At 41.0% G+C, this 12,141-nt stretch overlaps 1 protein-coding gene across 1 annotated transcript in view; it reads left to right on the top strand.

Annotated features, from left to right (window-relative positions):
• The window catches only part of smyd3 (SET and MYND domain containing 3), a 95,822-nt gene that overhangs the window by 28,372 nt on the left and 55,309 nt on the right, over positions 1-12,141 (top strand). The window contains exons 2-5 of the mRNA XM_005915055.2: positions 1,264-1,327; positions 1,501-1,608; positions 1,888-1,945; positions 4,247-4,401. Of these exons, the coding sequence (XP_005915117.1) occupies positions 1,264-1,327; positions 1,501-1,608; positions 1,888-1,945; positions 4,247-4,401 (385 nt within the window). The remainder of the gene's footprint in view (positions 1-1,263; positions 1,328-1,500; positions 1,609-1,887; positions 1,946-4,246; positions 4,402-12,141) is intronic.

The following is a 12,141-nucleotide window of genomic DNA, read 5'->3' on the forward strand; positions in this document are numbered from 1 at the left end:
GAAACTATTTTGTGCAACTTTTTTGTATTTACAGTTTTGAGGGATAAGCCTCTTAAATTTCTCTAACTAGAAATATATGTTAAAAAACAAAAACGATTTTCAATTTTTTTGTAGTTTATTGCATTTTTTGCAATTTATGTAATTACTATGCACTTAATGCAGACATATTATTAAAATGTGGGCTATAATACTTGTATTGATGTATATCAACTTGAAATGCTTCCAAAAATGGCTCTACAACATGTAAAAATATAATATAAGCTCTGGCGGACTTGGTTCTATGCTAGATCTTAAAGGGTTAAAAAATAAATCACTGCACCTATTTCTCATTTTCCTAGTAAAACATAAAGAAATGAGGGATGGCTCAAGACATTTGCAAGTATAATAAATAATTGATTTGAATAGCCTACATTGACTTCTGTGTATGCACTCATACACACACACACACTGAAAAGATTCCTGTGAGTCACAACTTGTGTGTTTTAGTGATGCCCCCACTACTGGCTGTAATTGGCCTCATGAAGCAGGCTGACACTGCGGTGCTCCGGCTTGTTATCAGGCTGACAGACAAAGTGGAAAGGACAGCAGTATCACTCAGAGAAACGCAGCAGACCTCGGAGGCATACGCATACTCACAAAAATACACACAAACACCACCACAAGTGGACGCACAGCTGTCACATGTCGCCGTTCCGACACAGGCAAGTTATGTGATGTGGTGAGACTAACTGATGGTGACGGTGAGGAGAGTGCACCTAAAGTATTGCCTTTAAACGACAATCGAATTGGAGCTGGGTAGACAGATAAAATGAGATAATGGACGCACACAGTCAGTTTAATGCGATGAATAGAAAAGGATAAGACGACATCCTTTCACGGTGAAAGGTCAGTACAATGACAGAAGTATGCTTGAGCTGATTTAGGGATTTGTTTGGTGATGCTGAATTTTAACCGTCTCAAAAAGTGTTTAACATATATGGAACAGCTGAATGTTTTTGTTCAAACACTACAACTATCTGTCAGTACAGGAAGACTGGCATCGCAAGTTTCGAAATCTAAAATCCTGGTCCCATTCCAGGCCACCAAGACCTTTTAAGTCATCTCTAGCATTTTCTTCTCTCAGCTGGAGCGTTTTTGTTTGTTTTTTTTAAAGACAGTGATTCAGCCTTTGAATATTTTATGTCTTTAATGCCACACTTTCTTCTTTTTAGTTAAGAATGTGCGCAGAATTAACATAACTTTTCAAAAATTCCTTCTGTCCAGACCTGAGAGCTTGTTGAGGTGTTCCCAGTGCAAGACGGCTCGCTACTGCAATACCGCGTGCCAGGTACAGTGTGTGTGTTTGTGTGTTTTAATCGTTTGGGGACAAAAATCAAGTTCTCATAATGTAAATCATTACATTTTAAAGTGTACACTTTGTTTATGGCTTGTAGCCGGAGTAATAATGGCTATGATGGATGTGTCTGTATACATCAGTGTATTTATATCCTCCTTCTGCAGAAACAAGCATGGTCAGGCCATAAGAGAGAGTGTAAATGTCTGCAGAGCCTCCTACCCAGACTTCCCACTGACTCAGTCCGTCTAGCTGCGAGACTCATCTTTGCCTTGGTATGTTGCTGGACTTTCCCACTGTTCAACTCAGTTAAACTAAATGTGCTCAAAGAAAGCTGCTTAATACCTTTCCTTTTATGCGCCATAACAGGCGGGCATTCCTGCGCTCAGAAAAACCAGACTTTAAAGAAATCCATGTCATGTTTCTCAGTGTATGAAAGTTTCAAGGACTTTATCTGGGAGCAACAATAAATACAGCACATAATGCGCATCGATAGGAGAACGATATTTCAGTAACACCAGAGTGAACTGCTCAGCTTCTCTTTTTCTATGCAGTTAAGTCCGTCTAAGAGCAGCAGTGAGGAGCTCTACACTCTAGAGGAGCATGAATCGCGTAAGTTTGTCTTGCAAGTGTCTGTGTGCGTTTTACCTCACTGTAATAAAGGTTATTAGAAAATGTTTGCTCTTTCACCTGTGTGTTTATTTATATATAGAGAGAGAGAGCGCGTGTATATATAATCCAGTCGTAGCCAAATGCAAACTTTTTATTTTCAGCTGGGCTCATTCCTGTTTTAGATGCTATAAGGTTTTCTTTAAAAAACCAAAATCACTGATTTGAACCTTTACAGAACAGGCAAAATGATGTTGACATGTCTTGTTACACTTATTGTAAGTGTATCATAAGAGCTCTAAATTTGCAAATTAGATTATTTTAAATGCTGAAAAGCAGAGAAGTCCAGAGCTCCCTCTCTCCACCCACCTTTTTCAGCTTATCAGGTGTTTCTAGGTGAGCTAAGACATGTAGTCTTGGGTCTACCCCGGGTAAGACATGCCCAGGACGTTTCACTTGCCACCTGGTGGCATCCTTGCTAGATCCCTGAACCACCTCAACTGACTCTTTTCAGTGTGGAAGAGTAGAAGCTCTACTCTTAGTCCCTCCTAAAAGGCTGAACTCCTTACTCTCTCTCTAAGGGAGAGGGGCCCAGCCACCTTTTTGAGGAAACTCGTTTCCGCTGCTTCTATCCGTGACATCATTCTTTCAGTCACCACCCAGAGCTTGCATCCGTAATTGAGTGTAGGGACATTGCTTGACCAGTAAATTGCCACTCATGCTCAGCTCTCTCTTCACCACAACGAACCACTACTGCACTAATCCGACATTCTCAAATTCCTCCAGCAGGAGCACCTTGCAACATGCCACCCAGTGACTCCAAGAAGGCTGCGTACTCTGAACTTTTGTTCGGCAACTACAGATAGTCGAGACAAAACGGTGCAGGGCAACAACCCTCTCGGCTACCGGAGAAATCTCCAACATTCAGGCAGTGACCTGCTTAGTGCACTTATGTTTTCTGGAATTTGACAGTGATTATAATTAAATGGCTTTTTAACAATAAGTCAGTCCACTGAATACCTGCACAGTGTTTTGCTGGAGGTTTCTTCTTGTTAAAAGGGAGTTTTTCTTTCCCACTGTTGCCAAAGTGCTTGCTCTTAGTGGGTTGCATGATTGTTGAGGTTTCTCTGTTGTGTTACTACAATATAAATGTCCTTGGGGGAACTGTGGTTGTGATTTGTTGCTGTATAAATAAAATTGAATTGAATTGGATGCAAAGCAATTCTCATTATGCACCCAAAAGACCTTCAGTATCAACATAATAGAAAAAGTAATAATTCATCTCAGAGAATGGATTTTTATAAAAAGACAATGTGGTTCCTGGAGCCAGTAGGTTTTTCTCACTGAGCCTAGCCCCAAGCAACTGGGTCGCTTCCTGTGGCAAAGACAAGTTTTAACTGTGGCTGAGTGAAGAACTGGGGGACAGATGAGCTACTAGAAGATGGATCACTAAAAAGTTGTGCATCTAGAAACAAAACATCAAACTTTTCTCTCTCATCAACTAAGCCAGTAAAACAACAGGCAGTATTTCATCTGAATGCGGTGCAGGTCTCGTTGCTGATGGCAGATTTGGGTAACTGGCAGGTGATTTAGTGTTGGAACTGTATCCAGAAATACTGACTAAACAGACGGAGCAGCCATCAAAGTGATCCTGTGGTTCCCTCTGTACCACTAGAAATCCAAAACCCAAGCTCTTTTTCTTTCCGTTATTCTGAGATTTTCAACACACACCTGACAAACTGAACGAGATGCCCATGGCTTGTCTTGATTACCCAGTTTCATACCAAAATAAGCAGAGGACGCCTTTTCCCACAAACTCTGTTATGTTTTGTTGCTGTTTGGATATAGTGAAGGATCCACATGTTTAGCATCTGGATCATGTTTACAGTTGCCACTCATCAAAATACATGATGCGATAGAGCAAAATGGATTTTTTTAAAACAAATGTTAGATTTTATACAGCGAATATGATGCAGGACAGTGTGACGGGTTTAACGATATTCTGCATTTATCTGGCAAAAGTCTCATTGAGATTGAAAGTCCCTTTACAAATGTGATTTAGCAGATTGCGTCAAACATTCTACCTACTTTACACATTAACAAATACGACTGTTAGATACTAGAAATAAGTGAAAACCTGCATCATATGTTATAAAATATCAATTTAGGTCCATTTACAGGCAAATTTTAGGAGTCCTCACATCATCACCTTAAAGAACATTACACTTTTACACCAGAATACCTGGATTTTATGAAGTGTTTCAACTACATTTGTATGAGTTTTTAAAAAAAATGTTTTTACAGATCTAACTTCTATGCCTGAGAAGAAGAAACAAGGTCTTTCTCAGCTGGCGTCCATGTTAGAGCTGTACCTGCAACAGGAAGTACCTGACCTGTTACAGGAAATGGGATCAGCACTGCCACCTTCCTGCCAAGAACCCCTCAGCCTCATTGCCAAGGTCAGCTAAATGCACGTTTGCTTTTCTGCATAGTAAGAACACCTTGACACCCTCATCATGCACATGAATACGCAATCAAATCCCGTGTACCTCCATAAAAAGACACATCACCTCCTCCTTGACTTATCCCACCGCACGTCTGAGATCTTCCGAGCATTCGTAATCAGATCCCCTGTGTTTATGTATTCCCAGAACAACTTCAGGTCTCACTCTCTTAAAACGTACCAGCTGTCTTCGGTGGAACTGAAACCACAAACTCCTGTGTGTTTATCTGCAATTTGCTCTTCCTCTGTTTTCTGTTAGCTTGTGTGACTCCTCGTCATTTCATTGTGTTTGAATTCCATCTTGTGCGCGTGTTCATTGTGTTTTTCCCACCACAGTGATTGCATGCGTGTTTCTCGAATGATTATGAGCCTTTTGATAACACAAAGGTGCAAATAAGCACTTCTTACAAAAAACTGTCATGATCGAAACAAAATACACCAACTTTCTTCATCCAACTTTTCTGCATATAAAGCGTCATTTACATTCGACTCAAAGGAAGTCAGATTTAATCAGTGGTTGTTTTTTTTTCAACAGATAGCTGTGGATGTATTTCAAATACTGTACTCGTAAGGCGAGAAAGGGCAAAAGTGTTTTGGTTTTTTTTGTTGCTCTTTTACGTTTCGCTGAAGATCGTATAAACAAACCAGACTGCTGTTAGTAGACTGTTCTGTGGACACATGTGGCTAAGATGGAGGTTTTGGGTGTAAATCAGAAGCTTCATGTTTGGAGAAGGGAAAGCTTCACATACCAGTATAAGAGTATTCCCCATTTATGAAAAGCGGTGGGAAAATCACTGCTTGTTCCTGTTTTGTTGTCAGTGGGCGAAAAAGTCTCGGCATCATTGAAAGAGCAATACATTTAGAATCATGCACGAAGAACAAGATGTCAGCACCTCCAGCAACAGAAACTCAAGCTGGGTGGTACAATGCACACAAGAGTGGTGAGAGATGTATGGAAAAATCTCACTTATGACGTTAATTCAAGAGAAATTAGCTGTTTACTTGAGAAAACCCACAAAAACCCAGAGTTGCACATGTTCTAAACTTCAGAATGATTTAATTTCCTCTAAGCTGATATAAAAGAGTGATCAGCTGTGACTGGAGATATTTAGTTGCAGAAATTGCTGCTGTGAATGTTGTTTAAGGTGATCTCATCACCGGTATATGTGACACGTATTATTACTGGTAATCCTTCTTAGTGGAAAGTTTTCCTTTGGTTAGGGTCGCTCACAGGTCACTCACCAGGTTCACCCACCGGGGGGTGTTTACAATTAGAGCATTTGTGCCACAGTGCAGTGACTCAGTGTCTGACTGGAGACACCAGCAACCTACAGACAGACAACAGGCTTTTTTCTCCTTTGTAAGCCCAGCCACAAAGGCCTGTATTCAAAAGGAATGTAAAGTACAGGAGTGCCTTGTTTTTGTAGAAGCACTTTGTGTTAAAATGGCTGTCAGATCGGACGTCGCCTTTATGTCCATCAATTTGTTTTGCTCTCTTTTCCTTGGTTGAGCCTCTGCATGCGACATGTTTGTCTAGAAAACACAAGATTTCGACAGGCAGTGCTCACTGACCTTTAAAAGCTTAAATTATAAAGTAAAATAAAGAAGTCTGAAGTGTCTAATTCAATTTTATTTATATAGCACCAATTCACAACATCAGTCGCCTCAAGGCCAAGTACCATCTTCAAAACAATCACTTGAAGCCTGCAAATCTGGATATTTGGCATGCAGACCTGTGCCTCGTATAACAGCTGAGTTTTGTTGGATATGACTTATTCGTAAAGAGTTTATAATGTCAATGAAATTCACTATATAGTCATTAAATTTTAAGAGTAAAGCCACTCATGCTCACACCTTTTACCTTGGTAATATACACGTGATCAGATCTTACGAGGCTGTGAAATGACGGTTGAGTAATCGCTAACGCCGCTTATTTACACTCTCTGCATCTCTTATGTACTAAATCATACACTGCCATCATGTACTGATGTGGTCATATGTGATCCATTGGACTAAATCTTTGGGTCTGGTACAGTTGGGTTATCAATCATTCATAATCATGAATCAAGCATTATGCATCTGTGACTGCGCTGTTCCTGACATATTATTCAGTTGGATTTTAAAACACTGCGTCAAGCTTAAAATGAAACCATGATAGAAACACATAAGTGTGGCGTCCTTCCTAATGCCACATGAGCCGTCTATGAAACCAGACGAGGTGGCACAGAAAGCAGTGGTTTAGTGTGTCTGAGAAATATCAGGGAGAAATGGCTGTCCTGCAGCGTGCATTATCTGTAATGTGCTGCATACTGATGTGAAACCTTTTTAACTACCTTTGATTGATTGATTGATTAATTTAAAATATCACCTTCAATAAGATAGGCTAATAAATAAATGTGCCACTATCCAAAATGGTGACTTATCGTCTGCCAATAGGGGGCACTGTGATTGCATGGCCAACAGCTGTATTTGTAGTGCAAAGGAGTCCTTCATTTCACGTTTGCTCTCTTATGTTTCATATTTGCTTTACCTCCCCTGCCTCTGTTGTTTCTACCTACTGTATGTTTACAACAATGTAAGGACAGTCAGACCTACTCTGTGCACTTCTGCCTGTCCTTATATTTTTGTCTCTCTCTTTCCTCATTATTCTTTTTAATGCAGCCCTTTCTTCTTCCCGTCTCCTCCTCTTGTGGTCGCTCTCTTTAATGGTCCTAGTACATAACAAATGAGGAGTTTATTATTGTGTACTTGGAGCATTCACTGTGCTTAACAAAACAGGTCATTACTGTGAGTGTGCTGTGTGTGCGTGTATGGGCATTTGTGTATGTATACGTGTGTGTTGGAGTTCCTCTTGTGTGGGGGTTTGTTTTCTTTTGTGCCATAAAACCATTTTTTAGCCTAATAGCTGCTCTATCCTGTGTGCTAATAGTGTCGTACAGAAACATACATGCACGCACGCTGACGCACACAAGGAAGCAGTCCCACATCATCATTACTGCTCTTAATACCCCCAAGAGGAGCAAGGAGGGAAGTAGGGAGAGTTGTATTTGTGTGTGCTACTACTGTGTACTGTGTACTGTCTGCGTATTCACAGTGCTGGGGAAAGGTTTTAGACACCTAACGTGTTCTCGTAACACTATCACGGAGCAGCTTATCAGATTCTTTCTGCAGCACGATGGTGACGACAAACATGGAAACAGAAGAGCAACATCTTCAGGAACGCCTCCTCAGTAGAAGGTCTGCGTGCAGGAAGACTGCAGTGGGCATGCATCGTGTCTGTCCATGTGCTGTTTTTTTATCAGACTGCAGCAGTATAATAAGCGCAAACATGGAGCTCTAACTGTGCTGCTTTCATTGTTTCTTTAAAGCAACTTCCCCACTCTGCAGTGTGTGTGTGTGTGTGTGTGTGTGTGTGTGTGTGTGTGTGTGTGTGTGTGTGTGTGTGTGTCTTTAGATCTCACTGTGTGCGTCTCATCTTAGATACTTGCACATATTTGGATTTATGTGTGAATTTCTTTTTGTGCTTATGTGGTTAGTTCGTCTTTGCCTATACTTGTGTGTATTGCTTAGGTAAATGTGTGTGTGTTCTCTAACCAGCCTGCGAGCCTGCGTGTGAACTTATTGTTATGCTGCATCAGCCCTCGCTGCACTGAGACCCATTTCTCACACAAACTCCTTACATGACCGACATGTTACCCCATAAAAAACACACTCCCTCACCCCTCTCTGTCTTCCTGAACCTGGCTCTGTGCGTCTTGTTTTTTCCCTCTCTCGGCCTCACCCGTTTGCTCCGCGCCGCCTATCACTTCTCTTCTTCATTGACATTCGCCCTTCTCATTCCCTCTCTGCCCAAGTTTAGCTTTTGATATGAGGGTTATAAATAGCTCTTTAAAGACACCTCACAGGGCTGTTCTAACAGTCCAGTGCCACCTTTTGAATTTTAAACTCTTGACTTAAAGTAACTCAGAAACATCATAGAAAAGTCTCGCGCTTTAAAGCATAAAAATACAGTTTGTACTTTAAGATGATGTTAATGATTTTGAGCAGTGTGCATACAGTAATGCTTACTGTAGCATTATGCACAGAGATGAGTGGGTGGTTTAATGTGTAATCTGAAGATAATTATTAGTGAATATGCAGTTCCTGCTTGATGAAAATATAATATTTTAGTATTAATAATGGGGGAAGTGCTGAAACATGAGCTAGAAATGCCTCATCTATAGTAGCTACCTGGAGACATTGTTACACAGTGGAGGGGGGAGAAGTTGCCCTTAAATACATAGATGCAGTTTACTTCAAATGTGTTCGAACTACTGGAAGCACTCTGTTTGGTTTAGGGAAATGGTGGAAGCTTCAGAGGCTGTTTTGCTGCTGCCGAACAGAAAAGAATGTCTTTTGCAGTGAAGTGAAATGGAGTGTTGAAAACAATCGTCTGTGGATCCTTTTTTGATTGCTGGAAATCTCCACTCCCATTTCCTTACTTGTTCAAGCTACCCGCTTCAAGTATTCTGTAATCAAACTGTGCATAGCATCCCTGTGTTGAGGTGACACACTGTACGCTTTGCACACAAGCGCGTTACTGTAGTCCCTGCATTGGGTGAATTCCCATAATCTTTTCTGCATAGCCAAAAAGCTACAAGAAACATCACTGTGGGACCATGAATCCAGCCTCACACATGTCTCCGGGACACAGCAGGTGTTTGTGTTTGTCTGCAGTACTTTGGGCTGTGTCCCTAATATGGTGCATAAAGCTGTTTATCAGAGGAACCTTTAAGACCTTACTGTTGGAGCTCCACTCTGGCTGTTCTGTCTTTTATTTAACGTGAGCTTATGGGGGGGGGTGGTGGTGGGGGGGTAAGAAGAATGTGAAAAGAAAACGTCAGAAACGAGCAGAAGAGGGATAGGAACATGTACCTACTCGCACCTACTCTGCTTGATAAAAGGTTTGAAGTAGCTGTATTTATGGCTCTGTGTGCATGAGGCCGTAACTGAGACTCCTGGGAAACACACACGCACACACACACTTCTACCTACCTCTCTGACCAAGGTGGAAGCAGGGCAGCTCTCTATGGAAAAGTATGTTGTATTGTTTATTTCCCATATATAGTTACAATTTATCATGGAGGCACACACACACACACACACACACACACACATCACCACCACCTGATGTCATGTGTGGACTGTGGCGCCAATAAATTTACACCCCTGCTGAAACTGCTTCACCTTCAATTATAGCAGCAGGAATGAGGAGCGCGTGTGTGTGTGTGTGCCGGTGTAATCCTCAGTGTGTGTGTGTGTGTTTGTGTTGATTCTTATTTTTTGGTCGTTATAATTTTTGGTCTGTTTGCTTGCTGTAATGTAACTTGTGTATATCTGTGTGTAGGAGTAAATCTGCGTGTAGACAGATGTGCGCTGTAGGTGTGTGAGTGTAACTTGTTGTTTCTGTGTAGGAGTAATTTACTCGCACGGCTTTTCCTTATATTTATTGGCCATCTGTTGAGCAGCTAAGTGGGATGCAGACGCCATCAAACTACGGTACCGTAACAAATGGAAAGGTTGTCACTTACCAAACTTTTTGCATGGGAGAATGAAGTAAAACTTCACATTTTTTCTAAATGGATCGACTAAGGAATGCAGATGCATGTATGCAGGAAGGAGAGGGGATGTATATAAATGAGAATATTGCATTTTAATGTTTTTGCCTGTACCATAATGTTTCCTTTTGCTCTTATGGATGCATGTTTGCCTGTATCCGGCGTGTGAAATCATTAAAATAATCCTCTTGTGTATGTCTTAGTATGCTCGGCCTTATCTCTTCAGCATTTCCCTGATCTGCTATTGTAGCTGCCAGTGCCATGGGTTCTACCTAATTAGCTTAGGCTTTGCAAAATCTCACACACACGTACAGCTTTGTGTAATGACTTGGAGTCCATCATCATGGATGAAGTCACAGACAGTATAATGTGAAAAGAGAGCAAAAAACCATTTGTTTAATTGACTTAGATTGGCTGCATGTGTGTGGGCTCTCGTGGGGAAGAGGTGAGGAGAAGAAGATGAAGAAGGGGGGAAGGAAAGAAAACAAGGCGCTGAAATGACTGGCGGGCCATGGGAAAGGGAAGGAAACAGGAGAAGATGCAGAAAAAAGAGAGCTTGTGAGGAAAAAGATTTCAACAATCAAGATCAGAAACAGGGTTGAGGAGATTTGGAGAAGAAGAGTGGAGGACACAGAAAAAAGGGACAATCTGAAAGGACCGACTATGAATTGTTTTGAGTTTTTGATAAATCTGCATGCCAGATTTAAAATTCTGCAAATTGATTTGACCTGCAAGTGTGCTGTAGAAGACGGGGATGTATGCTACATGTTTGAGCTGGGGGTAGGGTTAGCTTAATGAGAAGCTTTTGGCTGCAGCAGCCGCTATCTCTCTCTCTCGTCTCCTTTATCATCCCTCATACTGGCACTGCTCTCTCCTCTGTCGCTCCGGCATCTACAGTAATTACTGTTCTTTGGTGGTTAAGAGGAATGTAGACGGGGATAGAGCGCGATAACGTGCCAAAGTGTGAGTATTTGTGTATTTTGTTTAATTTCCTCCAGACTTTCCTCTAGAGGGATGTTCCAGGAAGTGTGTTTCCTAAGCTGTCTCTCGCAGATTAGCCTTTCACACCAGCACAGTGACCTGGCAAAGACCTGTTGAAGTAAAACGTTCTGTGCATGTGTTCCAACATGAGGTCATGGATCGCATCCTGACCTTCCACCAAGCATTTCAGCCTGCTCAGTCTGCTCAGCTCTGTAATAAAAGGGATATTTCAATAGTGAATTGTAGTTTAGCATGTTGTTGTCATGTTACACAATCCTCTCTCAAATGAAAATATATTTCACATGTTTAATCAGAGTAAAGATTTTCTATTTACACAAAAATGTCTGTGAAAGAAGGGAGGGAAATCCTTAAATCTTTGGCTGTTACACCTTTTTAATGCCTTGTGAAAAATTAAATGATTTGTGATGTATTTGTTTTGCATTAAGGTTGAAAACAGAGGGCAGCATAATTATATGCGTACATGTTGACATTTTTCTTGCACTGATTGGTCACTTGCCTTCCATTAACCTGTGGGTTTATCATCGCTAATCATCATCACTCCTGTACTCATGATGCTTTTATTAGTTATCTCACACAGGACATATAAAGACTATGTGTTAAATGAAGGATCAGCCTACTATTAAACGGTGAACCATGTTGCCTGTTCAATTTTAAAATACCCTGTGTCATAAAAAAATGTGCTTTTATAGGGTAATTGCATTATTTTATTCACACCGTTATCTGATCTCATTTCAAATACCTGGGCCAAAACCACACTATCTGCAACACATTAATATCACTGATATTATAATACGAATACTATAATACTAACGTTTTCTGCCTACATGGATATAGCTTTCTTAAAATGTTTCAAATTAACTCTAAATATTTTAAAGACATACAGTCTGCTGTATAGAATGAGAATGGGGATTGGTAGAGATGACTTGTGTTGGAAATGCCAAAAAGCCAAAGGTACTCTGATACATGCCCTCTGGGAATGCCCGCTGGTTTTTCCAGTTTGGAACACTGTACTGAATTATTTGCAGGGGTGGACACTTTGTAACCTACCCAGATCACCTAAATTATGTTTACTAGGAGACAAAGGAGAGGTGCCGCAA

Source organism: Haplochromis burtoni, unplaced genomic scaffold (assembly GCF_018398535.1).
Source record: "Haplochromis burtoni strain Fernald_Lab_line unplaced genomic scaffold, NCSU_Asbu1 Contig_11, whole genome shotgun sequence".
NCBI lineage: Eukaryota > Metazoa > Chordata > Actinopteri > Cichliformes > Cichlidae > Haplochromis > Haplochromis burtoni.